This window comes from Scardinius erythrophthalmus, assembly GCF_964197995.2.
Source record: "Scardinius erythrophthalmus genome assembly, chromosome: 14".
Lineage (NCBI taxonomy): Eukaryota > Metazoa > Chordata > Actinopteri > Cypriniformes > Leuciscidae > Scardinius > Scardinius erythrophthalmus.
In genome coordinates this window covers 15410677-15435955 of record NC_138234.1, presented here as the reverse complement: position 1 = coordinate 15435955, position 25279 = coordinate 15410677, and the positions used below count along the sequence as shown (strand labels likewise).

At 36.3% G+C, this 25279-nt stretch overlaps 1 protein-coding gene across 1 annotated transcript in view; it reads right to left on the bottom strand.

Moving 5' to 3' along the window:
- Positions 1–274: 274 nt before the first annotated feature.
- The window catches only part of LOC308702143 (NACHT, LRR and PYD domains-containing protein 3-like), a gene marked incomplete at its 3' end in the record, with an annotated part of 35918 nt that continues 10913 nt past the window's right edge, over positions 275–25279 (bottom strand). Inside the window, exons 6-13 of the mRNA XM_081384810.1 lie at positions 11696–11869; positions 11313–11483; positions 9092–9265; positions 7574–7747; positions 6922–7095; positions 2318–2491; positions 1634–1807; positions 275–437 (exon numbers count right to left, since the gene is read on the bottom strand). Of these exons, the coding sequence (XP_081240936.1) occupies positions 275–437; positions 1634–1807; positions 2318–2491; positions 6922–7095; positions 7574–7747; positions 9092–9265; positions 11313–11483; positions 11696–11869 (1378 nt within the window). The remainder of the gene's footprint in view (positions 438–1633; positions 1808–2317; positions 2492–6921; positions 7096–7573; positions 7748–9091; positions 9266–11312; positions 11484–11695; positions 11870–25279) is intronic.

The following is a 25279-nucleotide window of genomic DNA, read 5'->3' as shown; positions in this document are numbered from 1 at the left end:
GCTCTAGAAGAAAGTCATTGTCCAGTTTAAGTATGTTCAGGGTTGATTCATTTCCATTGTAAAAATAATTTATAGGGCCATTTACACGATAGTTTTCAACAGAAAACATTGAATGCATTCTGGCTGTTCATTTACACGACACAGCATGTTGATGGCCTGAGAACGCAAACTTTGAAACAGGTTTCAATAAAACTTAATTATATTTTCCTTGCACAAATACTGAAAGACTGTCAGAGATAAAAGAAAGTATCTTTAACATCACAGTGATGTTTACTCACCTCAGTGTACAGTTTGAGTCTCGTATCACATCTCTGAGCTGCTTTGAGTCTCCTATGCTATTTTCACTCAGATCAAGCACTTTTAAAAACTGCAGTGCTTTTGAGTTTGTCAAAGACTGAGTTAAAGCAGAAACATCTGTAATGCCACAGTTATATAGGCTAGAAAGAGACAAACAGACAGAGATCATCTTACTTTCACCAGATCACAAAACACATGACTAAGGTGAATTATTTTTCACTTTAAACAGTCTTTTCAGGAGAGACAGAGTATAAAGTGTCTTGGTTTAAACTGTTGAAGTGTTTGTTAAAGAGATCATCCACACAATGTTACAGTTGGTTTATAGATATGATGGTCTATGGTTTAAAAAGTTTTGTGGTTTATTTTTCTTACAAACACCTATCGTTTATTTATTTTTATTAACTGAGGTCATATGGATAACCGTTGTGTGGTTTATGAAGCGTCACCTTTGGAGGTCCAGTACACCAGTTCATAGAGACAGATTATTTATCTAAAAATAAACTTGTATACATCTGAGATGGCATTAAGGAATGTAAATGATGAAACTTTCAGTTTTGGGTTGAGTATCTCTTTATCGCTACACTACACTACACTACACTTTTGTCCCTTTATTGGTGAAAAATAAAACTAACTACTGGAGTTACTTTTCTCTGTGTAAGTGTGTATGATGCAAGTAATTTCCAATGATACAAACAGCTCTAAAACACAGTTCAATATTACAGGTTTATAAAAGTGTATTAGGGTAAGCCACAGTTTGGAAGACTGATCTTTTTGCACTCTCAGAATAATAACGTGCTATTTTTAAAATTAATTAAAAGAAAATGGATAGAGTAGCTTTACAAATTTGGATTATTTTAGTCGTTTTCATCTCAGGTGGTACAAAGCACAACCAGGCCCGGATATACGGGGTGTTGAGCACCTATTGATCTTTAAACCAGACAGAGCACTTCAAGTGTGTGTGTGTGTGTGTGTGTGTGTGTGTGTGTGTGTGTGTGTGTGTGTGTGTGTGTGTGTGTGTGTGTGTGTGTGTGTGTGTGTGTGTGTGTGTGTGTGTGTGTCAAAGAACTAATGTGGGTCTCATAAGCATGTGATTCTGAACTACAGGAATATTAATATTAAACACATATCCAAAATGTGGTTTATGTCCATAAGAGAAGTTTGAGAACATATATAGCAGTGTTCTAAGATTTATTACTAGTTAAAAGACATTTAAAATAAAAAACAAATAGAAGCTGCAGAGCTATAAACACTATTACTTGAGTCCTGTTGTCTTAAAATAAAATAAACAGTAAACCGTAATCTCACAGTAACTGCTGTACAGTATAATATTACTTACTCTAGTTTCTCCAGTTTGCATTGTGGGTTCATCAGTAGATCACTGAGGTTTTTCACTCCAGAGTCTCCTAGTTTATTCCCGCTCAGGTTCAGCTCTCTCAGGTGTGATGGGTTTGATTTCAGAGCTGAAGTCAGGATGAGACACTGTTTCTCTGTAATACTGCATCCCCACAGACTGAAGACAGAAAGAGAAAAGACAATGACTCAGATCAATGTGAACCACCAAACTGAAGTTCTACATCAGGCACTAGTTTAATTCCCATACTCTGTTTTCAACTTTCACAATAGTTCTGTGTCCTGGAAGATGTTGTTTATTATCTTTCATTTTTCTTTTATTTCTTTTATGTCTCTTTTCTTTATTCTTTATTCTAGCAGCAGATTTCTTTTCCATTCTTTTCCATTTACACAATCAGTATATTGTATTAAATTCTTCAAATTTAACACAATAGACCTTAGTCAGGTTAGACAACATATTGAATTTTATGTGTATGAAAATGAGGCTGTGAGAAAAAAACATATATAGCAGTGTACTAAGATTTATTACTAGTTAAAAGACATTTAAAATAAAAAACAAACAGAAGCTGCAGAGCTATAAACACTTTTACTTGAGTCCTGTTGTCTTAAAATAAAATAAACAGTGAACTGTAATCTCACAGTAACTGCTGCACAGAATAATGTTACTTACTCTAGTTTCTCCAGTTTGCACTGTGGGTTCATCAGTAGATCACTGAGGTTTTTCACTCCTGAGTCTCCTAGTTCATTCCCGCTCAGGTCCAGCTCTCTCAGGTGTGATGGGTTTGATTTCAGAGCTGAAGTCAGGATGAGACACTGTTTCTCTGTAATACTGCATCCCCACAGACTGAAGACAGAAAGAGAAAAGACAATGACTCAGATCAATGTGAACCACCTAACTGAAGTTCTACATCAGACACTAGTTTAAGTCGCTCAGATTAATGCTGGAATGACAAGAACTATTGTTTTGGTTCCGCACTGCTGGGCACGTGACGAAGGGCGAATACGCTGTTGATTTGGTGAGTGCGTCATATGACAATATCTGGAACAGCCTATTGGAGGATTGGCGGACCCTTGTAAATTGTATTATGAAAATATATAGGGAACGTATTGGATGCTGATAATAATGGACTAAGATATGTACTTTTTCACAGCAGGACAATAAGGAGAAGATTATTGCACAAGTTATAAAAAAAAAAGTTATACAATGATCACAGATTTAGGGGGTGTGAATAAGTGTGAGTATGGGTGTGTGAGTGTTTGTTTTTGTTATATTGTATATAAATTGGGATCTAATAACGATAAAATTATGTGCAGAGATTATATGAGTGGTTCAATGGAAAATCTTAACTGATAGATGGCTAATTTTACTAAATTAAATAGAAAGGGACTAAAATTGGCACATTTAAATATACGTAGTCTTAGAAATAAGGTGACTGACATTACAGATATTCTATTAAAAGGTAATTTACATATATTAGGAATCACAGAGACTCATTTGGACTCCACATTTGAAGACTCCTCACTTCATATCCAAGGATATAGTATTTATGAAAGACAGAAATGCAAGGGGTGGTGGAGTTGCTATCTTTATACAGGACCATATACCGGTAAAAATGAGAACAGACTTAATGTTGTATGAGATTGAAACATTATGGCTTCAAGTCCATATTCCACATTTAAAGCCGTTACTGGTTTGCTGCTGTTACCGTCCTCCTAATGCAAACTCAGCTTATTTAGATAAATTATGTACTATGATAGACAATGTGTGTGATAATCAAAACGAAATCTATATTATGGGAGACTTTAATATAGACTGGAACTCACTACAATGTCCTTCAAGGAATAAGCTTCATTCTATCACTGAGGCATGTGGCTTGATACAAGTTGTGTCCAAGCCAACTAGGATTTGCAGTTCGAGTAATGGATCTAGAACATCGACTTTGATTGACCATATTTTTACAAACTCTGGTGATCTTTGTACTGAAGCAATATCAATCCCAATCGGCTGCAGCGATTATAATAGCAATGGTAAGAAAAACCAGGGCTCCTAAAGGAGGGCACAAAATAATAGTTAAAAGATCATATAAACACTTTACTGAAGATGGTTTTATTGAGGATGTCAGAAATATTTGTTGGAATGATGTCTTGAGGAGTAATAATCCAGATCATGCAGTTGAAACATTTAACAAGAAGTTTTTAGAAGTAAGTGATAAACATGCCCCTCTGAAAAAGAGAACAGTAAGGAACATAAGAGCTGGCTGGATTGATACTGAACCTAAGGACTGTATGGAACAAAGAGATGAGGCTAAGAAAGTGGCAAATATTTCTAATTATGAATCAGATTGGCAGGTATACCGAAAGATAAGGAATTATGTATCCAAATTAAAGAAAAAGAAAAAGAAGTGGCATTATAAAAATCTGATTATAGATGAGAGGCATGACAGCAAGAAATTATGGAGTATCCTAAATAATATGTTGGGAAGGAATGCTAGATCTACTCCATCATTTCTGGAATCTTGTGGTCATTTTATTACAAAGCCAGTGGACATAGCCAATCACTTAAATAACTATTTTTGTTATTAAATTAAAAAACTACGAGGTGATATGGAACAAACAAATAATACAAAAGCAGAAATTTTAATTACAAATAACATTATGGCAGGAAAGACTTGCAGGTTTGAGTTTATGAACGTCACTGTGAACCAGGTTGAAAAGTTACTAAGAGAATGTAAAGAAAAACCATCAGGTGTAGATAATATTGATGCAAGATTATATAACCTTGTTGCAAGGTTAATTGCGGTTCCAGTTGCTCATATCCTAAATTTGAGTTTTGATAAGGGTATTTATCCACTGGCTTGGAAAATGGCTAAAATTGTACCTTTACCAAAAAGCAGCACTGTACCATTCTGCGGTTCTAACAGTAGACCAATCAGTCTGTTGCCTGCTCTGAGCAAAATTTTGGAAAGGATTGTTTTTGAACAAATTCAAGAATATTCTTCTGATAATGACTTAAATACAGATTTCCAACATGCATACAGAGCAGGTCACTCAACTACTACTACTACTATGGCTCAGATGAGAACTGATTGGTTGACAGCAATAGATAACAGAAGGTTTGCCAGCAGCTGTACTGTTAGATTTTAGCTCAGCTTTTGATCTCATTGATCACAACCTTCTGTTAAGAAAGATGCAATGTTATGGGTTTAGTTCAGCAGCATCAATTTGGCTTCAGAATTATTTAATAAACAGGAGACAAACTGTTTTTTTTTAATGGAAGTTTTTCAGGTGAAAAAAACTGTTTGCTGTGGTATACCACAGGGAAGCTGCCTAGGACCACTCCTGTTTTCTATATGAAGAGTTCAGATGCAAAAGCCTCTAAGTGCCATCTGACATTTTCTTCTAAAATGATACATTTTATCAAGCTTGTATATTTAAGTTCAATAATTTCACTTAAATGGCAATGAAAATTACCTATTAATTGTCATTTAAGTGAAATTGCTGAACTTAAATATACAAGCTTGATAAAAATGATCATTCTAGAAGAAAATTTCAGATGACACTTAGAGGCTTTTGCATCTGAACTCTTCATATATATAAATGACTTGCCATTGGCCTTAAGAAAGGCAAAGATCGCAATGTATGCTGATGACTCAACTATTTATTCTTCACAAAGTACAGTGCAAGAATTGGAAATTGTTTTAATGGAGGAATTAAAATCTGTATTTGAGTGGGTCACAAATAATAAGTTAGTTCTAAATATTAGGAAAACAAAAAGTATAATTTTTGGAACCAGATATATGCTGTTGAATGAACCCAAACTGAATATTGTGGTCAAGGATATAAATGTTGCACAAGTACAAGAGACCAAACTACTTGGTATAGAAGTGGACAATAAATTATCATGGTCTAGTCATATAAACGCAGTAGTACGCAGGATGGGTAGAGGTCTCTCGATGGTTAGAAGGTGTTCCAACATGTTGCCTTTTAACATGACTGCAGATGTTATAAAAACTGTTGTACTGTCACAGTTAGATTACTGTTCTGAGATTTGGTCCTGTGCTGCAGCAGCACATATAAAGGCCATACAAACAGTCCAAAACAGAGCAGCTCGGTGTGCACTTCGATGCCCACTAAGAACTAATGTGAACATGATGCATAATGTCTTGCCATGGTTAAAAGTAAAGGAGAGATTATTAGCCTCATTGCTAAATTTGACAAGAAGCATTGTCATTACCAAAATTCCTAATGTACTACAGCAAAAGCTATGCTTCAGCTCTGATGAACACAGCTATGAAACCAGGCATGCCACGGAGGGTAGATTCAAACTACCCAAAGTGAAAACCAACTGTGGAAAAAGTACAGCAATGTATAACTGGTATTACTGTAACTCATTACAGCAAACAGCAAATACCAATTTAAAGTCCTTTTGAAAAAGCATCTTTCGTGTTAGTTGACTGTAAACTTAAGGTTGCAGTCAGTCACAATGATGTCTACTGTCTAATGTCTAAGTCTAATGATGATTTTTTGTTATTGTAAGAGCTATGATATGATAGTACTAACTAATTATGAGTCAAGTAATCTCTCTTTTACTGCTGAAATAATTGTAGAAACCAGGTCCTATGTACTGTATATACTGTGTGTATGTGTGTGTGTGAGTGCATGAGTGTGCGGGTGGGTGGGGGGGGGGTTTGTGGTGTTTAGACATGTCTATGTTTTTAAATATTGTTTAGGTGTGTGGTGTTGGAAAAACTGGTGTAAAATTGTTTGAAGAGAAGCATGTTGGTTTGACTCCAGGAAGAATAGCTATACTCGTTGCAGCTAATGGAGATCAAAATAAATACAAATACAAATAATTCCCATACTCCTTTTTCAACTTTCACAATAGTTCTGTGTGCTGGAAGATGTTGTTTATTCGCTTTCATTTTTCTTCTATTTCTTTTATGTCTCTTTTCTTTATTCTTTATTCTAGCAGCAGATTTCTTTTCCATTCTTTTCCATTTACACAATCAGTACATTGCATTAAATTCTTCAAATTTAACACAATAGACCTTAGTCAGGTTAGACAACATATTGAGTTTTATGTGTATGAAAAAAAAACATATATAGCAGTGTACTAAGATTTATTACTAGTTAAAATACATTTAAAATAAAAAACAAACAGAAGCTGCAGAGCTATAAACACTTGAGACTTTACTTGAGTCCTGTTGTCTTAAAATAAAATAAACAGTAAACTGTAATCACACAGTAACTGCTGCACAGAATAATGTTACTTACTCTAGTTTTTCCAGCTTGCATTGTGGGTTCATCAGTAGATCACTGAGGTTTTTCACTCCAGAGTCTCCTAGTTTATTCCACCTCAGGTCCAGCTTTCTCAGGTGTGATGGGTTTGATTTCAGAGCTGAAGTCAGGATGAGACACTGTTTCTCTGTAATACTGCATCCCCACAGACTGAAGACAGAAAGAGAAAAGACTAACTGAAGCGCTACATCAGGCACTAGTTTAATTTCTAATTTCTCTCTGTTTTTAAGACTGTCACACTAGTTCTGTGTGCTGGAACATGTCGATTCTTCTCTATCATTTTTCAACAATATCTTTTGTCTGTTTTCTTTACTCTTTATCATAGCAGATTTCTGCAGAATTACATTTACACAATCAGTACATTGTATCACATTCTTAAAAATTTACACAATAGACCTTAGTCAGGTTAGACGCCAAATTGAATTTTATGTGTATGAAAATGAGGCTGTGAGAATTTTTTTTATATATACTAAGATTTATTACTTACTAGTTAAAATACATTTAAAATAAAGTGTAACAGAAGGTGCAGACTCAGAGCTATAAACACTATTACTTCAGTCCTGTTGTCTTAAAATAAACTGTAAACTGTAATCTCACAGTAACTGCTGTACAGTATAATGTTACTAACTGTAGTTTCTCCAGCTTCCACTGTGGATTCATCAGTAGATCACTGAGGTTTTTCACTCCAGAGTCTCCTAGTTCATTCCTGTTCAGGTTCAGTTCTCTCAGGTGTGATGGGTTTGATTTCAGAGCTGAAGTCACAGCAGAACAACCTTCATCTGTCAAATCACAGCAGCTTAATCTACATTTGGAGAAATGAGAAAAAGAAAATCTTCATTCTGCAAAGTTATAGCATCTTCAAAACAAACAAAGGACAAATTCCACACTAATTTTTTTGCGCCCTTCAATGGCAGAGGAGACACGATCTGTAGGGACGCTCAAAACGAAAGTGAATAACTAAATCAAATCATAAAGGGCCTTTCCACAAGTCTGTTAGTGATGGATTGCAGAGTTCACATTGCATGATTTTTAAAGTGGTCAGATCACTGTTCTTTCCACACTGCAGGACTATCTGGGGTAACATTCAGTTGCTGCTGTGTTCACCGCACGATGGATCGGTTTGGTTACACGTTGCATGACTTTACAATAGGAAGAATCGCTGACAACTCTGTCTGGTCCGCAAACAACATTTCACAACCAAACACACGAGAAGCGATAAGGAAATAATGCAAGATTACGCGTGACACCGGAGTTCTCATGCACGACTGGAATTGTTATTAAAAATGGTAGCCCGTAAGAAGCTTGGGATCCGATGAAACATCAAATAGACATGGATGCTCCTGTCTAGGCTTGACTAAACTTTCCTCCATTTCTTGGGTCCAAATAGACAGAAGAGGAGACTTTTTCAGAACCGAAGCCATGCTTGCTGATATCCTGGTCTATAACTCCTCCCTGAACTTCCCGCTGCCCTGTATCTTGCTCTTTCATTGGCTGTCGGTCATCGCAGATGTAGTTTTCAGTCAGAACACATTTCTCACAGCACGATGCAGAGTGACGAGGCCTCGTGATTCATTTTAAAGACAGATGACGGGAGAGTTTGAGAAAACATATGATCAGAATAATTCAAGTTGTTTTGTTTTGTTTGTGACATAGGACTATTACACACATTTTCATCTTGAATTTCATATGAAGTTTAAATAAGGTATTAGGTAAAAAAAAGTTTTTAATAGTAGATATGTAAGGTAAATGTGACTTTACCAGTGTCCCGCACGCACGCACGCACGCACGCACACAGCATATTTTAAAAGCTTCATTACAAAATGTATATTTATTTGCAACAATCATATTATTGTAAGAATATTAATGTAAGAAAAGCTAATGGGCTGCTGGACGCCATACTGCGTTGTCATGGTAACATTCCAAGTGAAGATAATGAGGAAATGACATGCACCTTCCAAACAGCTTCATTATGAAACACAAAAGCCCTGATGCCCTTAAAGTCCCATTGCAAGGACTATCAGAATGAGAAGGGCATAAGGATGCTCACTTACAATTGGATTTCACCAAAACTGTGAACTCTGTGTCTTGATTTAAACTGTAGAAGTGATTTTAAGAATTATGATTGATGTATGTGAATGTTACTGACCTCAATATCTCCAGTTTACAGTGTGAATCCTTCAGTACGTCACATAAGTGCTTCACTCCTGTGTTTCTTATTTCATTTCCACTCAGGTCTAGATCTCTCAGGTGTGATGGGTTTGATTTCAGAGCTGAAGTCAGGATGAGACACTGTTCCTCTGTAATACTGCAACTCCACAGCCTGAAGACAGAAAGAGAAAAGAAAGTGACTCAGATCTATGATGGCCCACTCATTTTGTTTATTTTTATTTATTTATTGGTGGTCATGTCCAAGGGCGTAGTTTTGGTTTGAACATTGGGGGGAGTTGAAGTGTCAACTGTTTAGCGGGGTCCCGGGACATGCTCTCTCATGAGATTTATTTATTTATTTGATTGTTTGTATTACGTACGTGTATGTATTTAGAGTGTTGCAATAGGGATATGTGGAATATATTTGTTGTTGTTGTTGTGTGTGTGTTTCAGATGTTCATTGGATCAATCTACAGCCTGTCAGTTTTCCTAAAGGATGATGACGTCCCGGTTCACCCATCCAATCACATTACACCACCTTCCTCAAATTCCCGTATCTCTTCCACGTCCCCAGCTTTTTGCTCACTTTGGCATTTGTCTTTGTTTGGCTCGCTGTTGCTGATTTCTGTGTGTCTATCGTGTGAATTAATCAGTTGTCGTATAGTGGTTGCGAAGTGTTTTTGTTTGTTATACTGTTCATCCTTGTTCAGTCATCATGTGAGGCTGGGAAGGAGGGAGCAGGTTAGTAAGTCGCACGACATACATTGCGTGTATTGAGTGTATACCCTGTGTATATTTGAGTGTATACCCTGTGTATATTTGAGTGTATACCCTGCCTGTCTGTACCTTTAGAAGTATCTCTGTGATTAAACTCTTATATTGGAGCCTTCAGCCTTGTTACAACCCGCAACAGTAGGACATTTTGAATTGTATTAGACACACTAGGTTTAGGAGAGTGCCACACCCTGTAATGTTTGTTATATTGTAGTTAGTGTAGTTTGGTTAGGGTGTCTTGACGCCGAAGACTTTTATTTTCTACATTTTTCGTTTGGTAGTTAGTTTAGTTGCATTAATCTTATAGCTAGTTTGTTCTGTTTTATTTATTTATTTTATTTGGCATTTCTTGAGCTCGCCTTCCCAACTTTGTTTGTTTTTGTTTAGTATTGTTATTTGTCTTGTTGTTCTCCTCATTGTTTGTAAATATTGTTTCACTTTTGGGTTCTGTAAAAATAAATACTTTTGAGTGGAGTTTTTGAGTTGATCTTTTTCCTTTTATTGCCCGGTCCTTCATATTAAGTGTTAAGTGTCATATTTAAATGTTATACTCCCTTACCCCTATCTAAATTAAAAAGGGACGTAACAGTTTTTTTTGTGTGGTATCATCCACACATGCATTGATAACATAACTGCAATAAAGTAATAGCCTAGTTAACAATTATTTGTTTACATAGGATAATAATGTATTTTATTTTATTTAAGCTAAAACTTATCAGTTTGACATAATTTTTACATTTTTACAAACTAACTTTACATTTTATTATATTGAAAATGTTAATTTCCTGTCATCTCTTGGCATATCTGAAAGCCAGGGTTTTCCTAATATCTGTCATTATTAGCAGAAAACACAAATTGTTTAGACAATAATTCAAGAAGGTCCTCTTGATTCTAACTTGTACTTGGCCTAAAAAGTAGTTCTTGTAATTGTTTAAAGGTATAGTGGAGGATTTTTTACTTCCGGGTGGATCCCCTATACTATTGGTCCTCCTAATTGTCAATCATTCTGGTGAATCAATCAAACTTATTCAAAAAGTGGAGAGGGCGGGTCTTATCTAAAATTCGGAAAGATCCTCCACTATACCTTTAACTATAGTATTTATTACAATAAGGACATAATCACAGGTAAGATCATTGATGTCACCAATGTTAACTTTTTTCTTTCTTTTTTATCTAAAGCATTTGCAATAAAAAAATAGCAACCTACACATTCAGAAACTAGACACATACCACAGTTGTAATATAAAACTTAAGTGAAAAATCTATTCGCTTAATAGACCTCCCCCCATCCCCCCCATCCCCTCCACAAACTAAGCCCCTGGTCATGTCTGATAGTAGTTTGTCATTTGGAAATCACTACACATATTGACTGGAGGATTTACCAACTACTGTAACATTACTATTAAAGGTTCTAAAATACTATTTTAACCATGTGAAATACTCACATCAGTGTGTTGAGTTTACAGTGTTTATCCTGCAGTAGAGCAGCGATCTGATTCACTCGTGTGTCTCCTAGTTCATGTCCACTCAGATTCAGCTCTCTCAGGAGTAACGGGTTTTTACCCACAATTCCTCTCACATACTGACAGGCTTCATCTGCAGCAGGACCCAAAAACCTGCAGAAGAGAAGATGAAGCAGGATTCAATTCAATTCTGAACTAAACTTGGTGTAATGACAAAATCCATTTTACATGATATTAGTCTTGAAATCACTCTGATTTATTTGATGTAACAACATATTATGTAGCTTATTGTATTATTGAGATAATATTCCTATAAATAATTTGGTTGCATATAATATAATTTCTATTATTTCATCACGTCTCACCTCAGTGTCTTCAGTTGACAGTTCTTATCCTGTAGTACATCATCGAGCTCCTTCACTCCTGATTGTCCAGGATCATTTCCTGTGAGATCCAGCTCTATCAGGTGTGAAGGGTTTGATCTCAGAGCTGAAGCCAGAGCTTTATAACCTTCTTCTGTGATACTGCAGTCTGAAAGTCTAGAAGAAAAGACAATGTAACATTCAGCTATTAATCAGTTATTCTAGAAAGTACCTGAACAAAATAAATTATATTAAAAAAACTGAATTATATTTTGTTCCTTGTACAACAAATTATAGTCAGTTTCAAAACAAAAAGTGAAAACTGGAAATGCAGTCAAGCAAAAGGTCCCAAAGAAGATATCAACACCACTTTCAAAGTTTCAATTATATCAAATTATATTTCAACTATATTTCACAGGTGTGAAAGTTTTTGATCTGAATGATCCACAATGTACAAGCAACATGTTTTGAAATGACCTAAATGTTCACATATACTGTAAACCCCATTGAAATGTTATGGCAAGACCTGAAATGTCCAGTTCATGCTGGAAAGCCTACATATTTCACTCTAGCCGAAGAAGTTTTGTAAGGAGGAAGGAGGGGGTTAACAACTACAGGAAGGGTTTGGATGGGACAAAGTTGGCAAGGTGAAAGCAGAATCAACAATAAGTAGATATCTTAAAGCACTAAGAAATCTTAAAATTATATGTAATAAAAAATAATCTTAGTGATAAATATCAGATCTCACCCTTCTTTCTCAAGTTAACAGACAGATATAAATCAATATACACAACATCACTAAGCTCATGGCTTTTTCTCTGTTATCTTTAAATGTTCGAGGTATTATGTGTAATGTTAAACCTAAGGCACTTTTTCTAAAAGCAAGTGAAATGAATTGTTTCTTTCTTCAAGAGACTCATTCAACTGATGTAGATGTGAGATTCTGGCAGTCACAATGGGGTGGAGAGGCTTTATTCTCTCTTTATTCTGTAACTTCTCACTCAGCAGAAGTCTTCTTTTGTTTAAACGGATGGACAGCAAAATTGTTGCAAGTTCAGGCGATAACGAGGGTCACTGGATTATCGTGGTTCTTGAATCAAATGGATGTAATTACATCTTGATTAATGTTTATGGTTACACTAACAAGGCTGACAGGCTGCTAATAAATATATATATACAGTGCTATGCATAAGTTTAGACACCCATGCTAAAGTTGACTAAAAAGAGGAATAAAAAATCATCTTTTGGAAATTGAACTTAATGCCTTAATTTAAAAAAATTAGGAAAAATCCAACCTTTAAGGACACCAGTTTTCTTTGTGAATGAATAATGTATCGTAAATAAATAAATGTTCTTCCTTAAAATACAGGGTGCATAAGTTTGGACACCCCTATGTTAAATTCCCATAGAGGCAGGCAGATTTTTATTTTTAAGTATTTTTTTTTATTTTTTGTTTAGGATACTATGCATCCTGATAAAGTTCCCTTGGCCTTTGGAATTAAAATAGCCCCACATCATCACATAGCCTTCACCATACCTAGAGATTGGCATGGGGTACTTTCCATAAGATCATCTCTCAATGCAAATCAAACTAGCTATTAGGCTAACTGAAATAAAACCATGCCAATCTCTAGGTATGGTGAAGGCTATGTGATGATGTGGGGCTATTTTAATTCCAAAGGCCAAGGGAACTTTATCAGGATGCATAGTATCCTGGATCCATGAAGTAACTGGCCTTTAAAAATAAAAATCTGCCTGCCTCTATGGGAATTTAACATAGGGGTGTCCAAACTTATGCACCCTGTATTTTAAGGAAGAACATTTATTTATTTACGATGCATTATTCATTCACAAAGAAAATTGGTGTCCTTAAAGGTTGGATTTTTCCTAATTTTTTTAATTAAGGCATTAAGTTCAGTTTCCAAAAGATGATTTTTTATTCCTCTTTTTAGTCAACTTTAGTATGGGTGTCTAAACTTATGCATAGCACTGTATATATATATATATATATATATATATATATATTTTTTTTTTTTTCAGAATATGGCTACCTAAAGTGATGACTGGAAGAACACATATTTTACAGACACAAATATTATGGGAGGGGATTTTAATGCCGCTCCAGATGAATGTCAGGATTCCCTGATTTCAGTTTCTTGATCTGATGATGTTTGACGTGTAAAGAACCCACATAAAAGCCTATTTGCATGGGGGTCTGTTTCAGGGCTTATTAAATGTTCTAGATTGAATTTTTGGTTGATAACTAATCTTCTTTCTTCCTCATTTGACTGTAACACTTCTCATTCAGTTTTAAAGGGTACCAATTATACCACTTTTTTTTTTTTTACAAAATGTAATATAAATCTTAGATGTCCCCAGAATGTGTTTGTGAAGTTTTAGCTCAAAATACCCCACCGATTATTTATTATAGGATGTTTTAAAAGCCCTTATTTGCCTATCTGCCAACACACATTTATGTTCAAACACCATGTAAAAGAGAATTTTGCATAATCAAAAGTCAAACAGTCAAAAACTTAAATAAATATTAAAATCAATTTATTGTGGTGTTGTGTCTGTCAATCGCCCCTGGCTCAATCAAATGAGGAAATAATATTACCAACTACTGTAACATTACTATTAAAGGTACTAAAAATACTATTTTTAACCATGTGAAATACTCACTTCAGTGTGTTGAGTTTACAGTGTTTATCCTGCAGTAGAGCAGTGATCTGATTCACTCGTGTGTCTCCTAGTTCATGTCCACTCAGATTCAGCTCTCTCAGGAGTAATGGGCTTTTACCCACAATTCCTGTCACATACTGACAGGCTTCATCTGCAGCAGGACCCAAAAACCTGCAGAAGAGAAGATGAAGCAGGATTCAGTTAAATTCTCAACTAAACTTGGTGTAATGACAAAATCCATTTTACATGATATTAGTCTTGGAATCATGCAGTCAACTTTGATGTAACAACATATTATGTAGCTTATTGTATTATTGAAATAATATTTCTATAAATAATTTGGCTGCATATAATGTTTGTTGTATCTTTTCATCACGTCTCACCTCAGTGCCTTCAGTTGACAGTTCTGATCCTGTAGTACATCATCGAGCTCCTTCACTCCTGATTGTCCAGGATCATTTCCTGTGAGATCCAGCTCTATCAGGTGTGAAGGGTTTGATCTCAGAGCTGAAGCCAGAGCTTTATAACCTTCTTCACTGATACTGCAGTCTGAGAGTCTACACACACACACAAAAATTGAAATAAAATGAACATTGGGGATCCAATTTATTAATTAGCTGAATCGCTTATCAGATACACGGTAAACCACATTCGGTCATTAATGTCGAAGTTGATTAATGAATTACAATTAAATAATGGTGACCAGGAGTCTGTGATAGTGTTTTAAACTTCATCCTAAATGTAGAAAGTATAATTATGCCCTTTTTTGTTGTGTTTATTAGTATTGTATTTAGTTAGTGATATCACTGTTGTGAGGTCAAAGACTCGATGAACTGCTGCCATGTCAAATCTGAAACAATCTATGCCAACCACAAACCTCAAAGACACTTGTTTGTTATAATTTGTTAAGTTGACATTGTTTTAATTGTTACACCAGAGGAGAAGTGGCTCCCCCGGTGCAGCCTGGTTTCTTTCAAAGTATTTTTCTGCTGCTACAACCATATTTAATGCTTTTCATTCCTTGCCACTGTGACCTCTGGCTCGATCACTGGGGGATTAATGCAACATGTGGTGACTTTCTAGCAGCTCCTTTTAAACTACTTAGAGGTTGGGACATTTTATGACCAAAATCTTGTCAACAACAGCAATAATACATGTAACAATCCACATGTCACAATCTGTTTAAAATTACAAATGTTATAAACTGATATTAAATCCATCCTGTATTTTCTCTTAAATTACTGCCAATTTGAAAAATGTTAAACTCGCATCAGACTAAGAGAGACACTTATTTTCATCATAAGACAATCGATCATACCTTTGTATGCTTTTGTAATGGTATCCACTGGAGGCAAGTTGTAATTGAGAACCCAAGTGCAGTTTATAATAAATAAAAACAAACATGAAACAAAAACATGGCGTGGCATGAAAACAAAAACCAAGGCATGAACATGAACTTACACATGACAGAACTACAGGAAACAATACTTGACAAAGACACATGGCAAACATGAGGGCTTAAATACACAGACTAAATGACAAGACAAGGGACACCTGTGAACAATGAACAGACGATTAACCAATGAAAAAAACACATGGCAGGATCACATGACAAACAGGGAATCACATGACAGACATGAAGCATGACAAGACACAGGCCCTGTCCCAAATGGCGCACTTCACGTGGACTTTCGGTCTCGTGGACTTATATTGCGCGTGCTCGCTGAGTCTACGAGTCTGTTGGCCGTCCCATTCAGCATTTTAATGCTCTGAAGTGTGCTCAGCAGCGCCCCATTTGTACCCTTGAAGTGGTCTTCCACGAAGCCCGCATAGATGCAGGCTCCACACACTTTAACTACCCAGGAATCCTTGCGAAAGGCCAATCAGACAACGGATGGGAGGAGATTTCGCTCACGGGCAATTGTTGACATGGCCGAGATGAAAATATTACGTTTTTTATGACCTAGATGTACATTTTACCAGTTGTAACTTACAGTTTATACAAACATTATGGTCATCAAGCAGTGGTTGATGTCTCAAACATAATAATAGCACGTTGAATAATATGATCGCATTATGATTCATTAAATAAATAAAACCGAATGTCAGGGCTTTACTGAGTCAAATGTAAACATAGTATGAATATTGAAACCTGTAAATTCATCTGAAACGCATGCACATTTTCATTATGAGTTAAAATTGTAATCTTAGTTCAAATGGAACAGTATTATTATGTACAACTGTATACATCATTTAAATAAGCATGATGTATATATTGTCTAATGCCCAGGTGGCATACACAATATCAAAATATACATGAATATCAGATGATGTCACCAACGTCTCCTCACTGACGTCATTCACTTCTAAAACTTGTCTGCCGCCATCTTGAGTACCTTACTCGGCAAGATTGATATGTCAGTTGCAAAGGAACTAGCTAGCTATGCTTTCACAACACGGTAACATAAATATAACTTAAATATAACCATAGGCGTCGATTTCGGGGGGGACGGGGGGGACGCGTACCCCCCAGATTTCGTCATGAGTCATTTTGTACCCACCACTTTTAACTTCCGTCCATATTAATTTGACTTTTGGTTCGATTTTTTTGACCGTTTTCAGTGGTTGTGAGGAGCAATATGAGAGAGAAATTTGGTAATCATTGTCTGACCCAACAAAAAAAACATTATAATATTCATTTTATTTTATTTTCCGTGTTCGCATTTATGAGGGAAAAAACAACGTGTCAGTTCTCGGTTACGGACGTGAATCATACGGTGACGCATTGCTGCCACATACATATTATTTTTTCACCTCAATTATGTCCAGGGCCGGATTGGGACTCATTTTCAGCCCTGGAGTTTCATGCCTTAGACCGGCCCACTTTAGTTCCCGACTGACTATTAAAATAATGTAATTAAACCCTCAGTATATAAGGCCCAATCTTTCAAGGGCTATCTGGCACTTCCCCCAATATGGAAGCTTGTTTCCGCCACAAAATAAAAATAAATAAATGATAATTGCGACTTTTTATCTCACAATTGCGAGTTTACATCTCGCAACTCTGACTTTATAACACGCAATTGGGAGATATAAAGTCAGAATTGCGTGAAATAAAGTCGCAATTGCGTGTTATAAAGTCAGAATTCTGACTTTTTTTCTCGCAGTTGCGACTTTATATCATGCAATTCTGACTTTATATCTCCCAATTGCGTGTTATAAAGTCAGAGTTGCGTGATATAGGCTAAAGTCACAATTGCGAGAAAAAAAGTCAGAATTCTGACTTTATAACACGCAATTGTGACTTTATTTCACGCAATTCTGACTTTATATCTAGCAATTCTGACTTTATAACACGCAATTGCGACTTTATTTCACGCAATTCTGACTTTATAACACGCAATTGCGACTTTATTTCACGCAATTCTGACTTTGTATCTCGCAATTCTGAGAAATAAAGTCAGAATTGCGAGATGTAAACTCGCAATTGTGAGATAAAAAGTCGCAATTATCATTTTTTTAATTTTTATTTTGTGGCGGAAACAAGCTTCCTTACCCCTACCCCTACCCCTCCAACCAAAAAAGAATCGAGACAACCCTACCCCTTCACGGGAACGCGCAAAACGGAGGGGTAGGGGACAAGGGGTGAATTGGGATTGAGCCTAAGTCTGCAATAGTGCACTGTTCTGTACAGCCTTGTAATTCATCGTATTTTTCAAAAATATCATTTTCTATTCAGTGCAATATCAGTACACAGGGTTTTATAAATACAGAGGTCCCAAAAGTGATCTAGGGGTTCGGGGGCATATTATTTTTCCACTGTCATTGGCAAAGAACATCTGTGTTAAATAGGAATCCATTGTAATAAAGTTATTCTCATTATTATGCAATAGGCTATTGCTCTACCTGCTCTCCTCTCTCATCTCCTTCTTTCGTTCTTCTTCTCTCAGTCTCTTTATCTTTACCTGTAAATCTCCCCTTCCTGAAGATGAGCTTAGATTGATACAGTCTTTGTAAAGTGATTATTTATGTCGGTCGTTTAAAATTTCTATCGTAAAACAGCCGTTTAGTTTAGCCACTTGCACCTTATCTCGTGAAGCGTCGCGTTGGGATTCGCGCGCGGCCGCGGCTCGCGCTTCTGTGAACTTAAATCCCGCTTGCTTTAATCGGTCATCTCAAACATTTTGCCATTGCCGACGAGCGGTGTTTGAGTGCTGAAGCAGCTCAGATGATGAGGTCGGTTATCGTCGCGATATGCGAATCATTGCAGCGGTTAATATTAGGCAATTATTTCACAACGTTCATTATACACTCAGGAAAAATTACCGAGGTCCGGATCTCGGAGACCTCAATGGTCGGTACGGCCCTGACTCGTAGGCTATTTGGCCACTTGAGTTTCTAGAGATATTTTATTATTATGGCCTTTTCAGCGCCGCCTTTGCGCCTGTAGGCTATTATCCATGTTTTGTATCTCTTATTTTTTGTTCGCACATCTCTAACAAAGTGACTTTATTTTTATTTTTTTTTGTGGGGCTGCGATAAAATAATAATAATAAAAAAATAGTGGGGCTGCGCTATGACTGGAGCCATAAGGAAAGCATTCAACCCAGTGCCATGACAACACCGGCCCTCCTGGCCAATAAAACAGACCGGCCCACCGGGAATTTTCCCGATGCTCCCGATTAGCCAATCCGGGCCTGATTATGTCTACTAACGAGATCTTATGTCGTTTTAAAATAACGATGCATTTTAATTGTTTATTAATGATCTAGTCTTTTCTAAATCAGTGTAGGCTGCAGGCCCGGTTCTAGAACCAAATCACTGAGGGTGCTTCTGAATATAGTGAGGGTGCTGTTTACATAATCGTAGGAAATAGCTCAGTCATCAGTCTGAAACATAGTAACTCAAAATTGGGGATGTAGTATACAACAATACTGCTGTAATTGCTGTTAAGTTAAACAATATACGATCTGCCAGTAAATTATAGAATAGCATGTAAACAAGCAGCAATCTTCACTTTGCAAAACATTAACACATAGTCTACCTACACTGTGGTAATACCTTTGTTGTAACCAACTTCAACGTCAATTGAACACTCATTGAAGTCACTGCCTTACACACGTCTCTCTCCATGACGGTGAGAGACACATTTTTACATAACCAGGCAGAAAATGTACCAAGAACATCCAATCTAACTTGAACATAAACACACGTAACTTTACTAACACAAACCCCAACCATATTGCTGTAATAACGCATAAATCAACTCCCAACAAACAATTACCCATAATGCACTAGCGCTGACTGCCGGGTCTGTACAATATGACAACCATGACAACACATCAACACCCAATCAGTCATTCATTGTTAGCGTTATGCATAAACATATTGATAAAGCACTTCTGCAGTAACGTTATTACACCAAGGTATTGCTGCTATATTCTTTATGACAACTCCAATAACAACGACAAGCAGTTCAAAACAATTGACAGCAAAAGACCAAGAAGCTGCGCTAGCTTTACGTTACACAACACACATAACGTTACACAAAATACTTATTGAGCATGCTACAATTATTAATAATAATACTTACAGGTTGTGATTCGGAGGAGAAGCTAATCCAAATATATTCAGTACTGTAACCTTCCTTCAAACGGCTTGCTTGAGCCATTTTCTTATGTCCATGATGATTAAAAATGGATCGACACTCATTTTTACGTTACCTAAAGCCCCGTCTCAGAAAGTCAGCTAACAAAATTTCTGAGCGGGAAGCACGCACGCAAGCAAAGTGGGCAATTAAAGAGACAGCTTCACCTTTTGCGTATCGCGATCACGAAAGGACAACTACTACAATGCATTAAACATGAAAGCATAACGAAATAATTTATTTAATATATATATATATATATATATTTGTTTAATTTTATTAATTAATTTATTTTGTGTAGGCTATCCTATTATAGGCAAGAGTGTGAAATCCGTCTGTGTTTTATTTTCGGCAAAATCTCGTTTATGTGTGCTATTAATAATTTTTCATCTGAGGGTGCTTTCACTTTTATTTGAGGGTGCTTAGCACCCTCAAGCACCCCCGTAGAACCGGGCCTGGTAGGCTGCCTGCATACATATCTCCACATCTCCGCTGTAATGTAGTCTAGATGCGCCTTTCAAACGGACAGGATTACTTTATTAGATGGTAGCTACCGTATTTGCTTTCGATTGGATTTTTTTTCGTTGGTGGACATTTTTTTTAGTAACTTTATAGTTATATTTCTCATGTCTGTGAGGCTTGTCTATACACTGTTTTTCAGTTCATTTTTGAGGCGCGCTCCAATTCACAGAGATAATGAAAGCGTTCCCTGTTCGTTTTCTTTTATTTTACAAAGGCACACCGTTTTCTTGTTGTTGTGAGTTTACACAAATAAAAGTAGTTGCGACTGATGTATTATTATATTCTTTATGACCAGAAATGGAGTATTTTAAGTTGTTTCCACTGTTGATAGGAAAATGCGAGTGATGGCACCGGCGCCTCTATCCATGTCATAGTGCGCGCTCCATACTCCGCACAAACACTCGGATATGCGCTTCATAATAGCAAACATTTATCTAGGTTAACGTTAGAGCGAGCGGCCATGCCAGACTGATAATCCTCTTCATGTTTAACTAATCAAATTCTGTTGCATTTTATTGCGGCAGTTTGAAAAGGGCGGCTGAAACACTTAGCCTATTCAGATAAACGCCCAACGCTGGTGTTTTTCTTTAAACAAATTCGTTTAGGCTTTAAAATAAATATTGTTTATGGGCTAATTAATGCCACAATAATTTATTTATTTTATTTGTTTTGCATTGAATACCATTGAATATTTATCATTGAATGCATTGAATATTTGCTATGCCATCCTCCCATAGAAAGACACGTTAAGAGCCACCTATTTTCCTTATAATAAAGGGTTTCTATGAAAGGAAAACGCTTAATGTATAATTAAATGCATTGCGTTCATATTCTTTATCACTGAAGCTTTTTCTTTATTATAAGGGTGTATTATTCCATTAAAAGGGACTGTTTATAAGGTGACAATCCGTTATACATCTTGAAGATTTTTGTATTGTATTGTATCTTCTGTTATAAACACGAAGATTGACATTTCGTTAATAAAACAAAATAAAAACACAAGGTGTAAAAAATAAACAACTTAGGCTATGTTCTGTTAGATGTGTTTTGACTACTTTTTGTTTAATTATATCTCTAGTTAATGAAGATATAGCCTATTAACAATCATTCATAATCATTACTTTTACGAAGTGGACGAGCGGAGCGGAAAATTCAGAAATGCGCTCTCCACTCACGAGCTCTGATCGGAACAAACCCGAACCTCACTGTCTGCTGAACTTGCGCAGAAACATCAAAATATAGCCAGCTTTTTAAAATGGTTTTTAAAACTAAACACTATTTTAGCACAAATTATGAGCTTATTGGCGATTTTTTTATAATTATTGACAAAATTAGAATATAGTAAAAGTTTTTTTTTTTTTTTTTTTTACTTTTGGGTGGGCCTGTTGAAAAGTGGGGCCGTGCCTGAGCTGCAGGACATCGTCTTCCAAAACATAACCTGCGCGAAAGAGAGAAAAAAATGAATGCGTCATTGTACCCAGCACTTCTGAAAATGCACTTACGAATGCGTCTCTGTCCCCAGCACATTTCAAACCAAACTGACGCCCATGAATATAACATAACATAAATCTGTAACGTTCGTTATTTTGAATAGAAATCATCACTCAAAAAGCATTCATTCACGTCTTCTCCGGTTTATTTGTGTTCAAATACATGCAATACAGTATCCGCCAGGGCTATTAGTCCAATGGTAATCAGTGTTTGGTGTAGGCAATCAGTACAGTGATTGATATGACCAATGAAAACTTTAGAATCAGCTGCAGGGCGGGATTTCCGCTGAAGTGGTTTGGGAAAAAAAATAAAAAAATAATCACGCTTCTGTTCTGCCTGCGGTCCTGCATGACTTCCTCATTCTGACATCCGTGATAACAAAGCTAAAGTAACATCTCTTCACCTGAAACGAGAAGCTAATAAATGCACGGTTTGAAGTATATGTGATTTGTGTGTGATTTTCGTGCGATTGGGGAATTTTCATATGAATAAAGAATGTTTACAGTATGCATGCTAGGTAAGGATAGGCCATAGCTTCATATAAAATGTTAAATATAACATATTTCAAAATGTTTTTTTGACTTGAAACCATTTTAAACCGCGACCGGAATATGATACAAATCCTCGATGGTGTTTTAAAGTGAGTTAAAAGTAAAAGTGTAATATTAATCAATTAAATTGTGTCATGTAGCTTTATGCTACCTGTTGTGCTAATGCACCTGCTGCAGGAGCTATTCTATTCCATACAATAATTTTTTTTAAAGAATTCAAATAATGTTTCAAGAATAGTTATTTTTTTGTTTATTTTCTAACAAGACTTGAGATAATAGGTTTGTCAGTACCATAGACAGTACTCGGTAGGTACTCAAGATGGCGGCCGTCAACTCGAAAAAGAGCGGATGACGTAAGAGGTCACGTGACTGATATTCATGAATAGAACTGTAAAATTAGGCTGTGTATAGCTGACATGGAGATAAGATGTCAGAGCGCAAAAATGTGATTTCTCCTGTCCAACAACAACCAGACCGTTATTTCCGGCGTGACGATCAAGTCTGTCCCAAAAATACCTCTCAATGTGCCCTTGTGGACTCGCGCCAAGGGCCCTATTAGGTCTGCACTACATGACATCACCAAAGTGTGGACTCTGAGGAAGTCCACAAGTCTTGTCAATGGCACAAGTCAAATGTGCCATTTGGGACAGGGCCATAGAAACATGACAAGAAAAAACCCCAAATCATGACAGCTTTTAGATAAATCTTTACTGTTGCTTAGAAAAACAACATCCAATATTTAAATATCTTAATAAAACAGAGGTAACCAAAAAATGTTGATTAGTTAGTTGAGTAGTTCACTTTTAAAATGAAAATTCTGTCATCATATACTCACCCTCATGTTGTTTCAAACCTGTATGAATTTCTTTCTTCTGCTGAACACAAAGGAAGATATTAAGAAGAATGTCAGTAACCAGACAGTTTTTGGGTCCCATTGACTTCCATAGTATATATTTTTTCCTACTATGGAAGTCAATGGGACCCAAAAACTGTCTGGTTACTGACATTCTTCTTAATATCTTCCTTTGTGTTCAGCAGAAGAAAGAAATTCATACAGGTTTGAAACAACATGAGGGTGAGTATATGATGACAGAATTTTCATTTTAAAAGTGAACTACTCCTTTAATTACCTTTGAACGCTGTGTGACCGAGTCACTGTGGCACTGATTTATGTGCTGAATAATACTACACAATAAAGCTAGTCCTGGTTTGTGCAGCTGATGGTGAAATATACTCACTTCAGTATCTTCAGCTTTGATTTCTTCAGTCCCTCACAGATCTCTTTGACTCCTGAGTCCAGCAGACGGCTGTTGTTCAGGTTCATCTCTTTCAGGATGGTGTTTTTGGAGAGAACAGTAGCTAGAATTGCACAGCTTTTCTTTGTCATCTCATAATTATTCAGCCTAAACAGGAAGACCTGATTTGTTGTACTTGTTTTCAGCAAATATTCAACACACATCAGTTCAACAGGTTTTCAGTATGTTCACACATGTGGCTGACATTGTCAAAAATTTGTAGCACTTCAGAAACTGCTGCTGTCACGCACTGACTGGGCAAGAAGATCAGGTGAAGCGAAGTGGATCTAAAACAGCAGTGTAACTTTAAACAATAATCCAATATGTGAGATGGCAATGTAAGAGTGTGCATGAAACACGAAGAAAACTGGATAATATATAGGCTCGTTTGAGATGAGCTGTGCCTCGTCTCACTTGAAATGAAGTCGAGAGTTGGCGGCTGCAGTGAGGGGGATGAGTGAAAAAAGTGAAGGCAAGATGGACAGTTCTCTCTTCTCATAGTAGATCAGAAATCTACAATATCAAACGTGGATATCGTGGGATTCACACTAGTGTTGTCACGATACCCAAATTATTGTTTCGATACCGATACCAAGTCAAGTATTGCGATTTCGATACTTTTTCGATACTTTTCCTGAAAAGGGAGTTAACACTCTCAAATATCATTGCTGTGCTTTATTTTAAAACCGGGACAACATTCTAATCATATAACACACTAATAAATGAACATATGAACAGCAGATATATTAAACATTTGAACAAAATATGAAATATCAAAATATAAAAAATAAATTAGAGCAATGACATTCAATGTATTTTTTTTTTATTAATTTAGCAGCATTATCTCATTTATCATAAGAAACATAAGAGCTTTATCTTGATTCTGAACTTTGAATAAAAATATGAACAGCGATTATATTAAACAATGTATTGGTAACATATGATAAGCCTCATTGGTGATATATTTGACATGTGGGGACGGGGAGAGAGTTGTGGAATATAGCAGCAAAGACAACGTCCGCAGTGTTGACGGCAAAATAGGCTACAGAATAATTCGTTCTGTATTGAGAGGTGCAATATTTGAAAATCGATCATAATATTTTTTTTAATTACATTTATTGTATTTATGTCAAAACTTTCAAACATCAAAATGTCATTTATTAATATGTATTCGTGTCAAAATGACATAGAAACATCTTTTCCTATTCTATTTTGCCTGGGAATGCTTCCAACGCCCAGACGCGTGAAAAATAGGCGTCGGTTCTATTTATAGCATGCACGCGTTTTCCGCGCGTCTCGAGCTGCGCCCAGACGCGTGTGTCACACAGGCAGTTAACATGGGAGCCGAAATAAAAACGGACACGACACGCAGCCAGTGTGTCGCCGGCCTTACAAATCT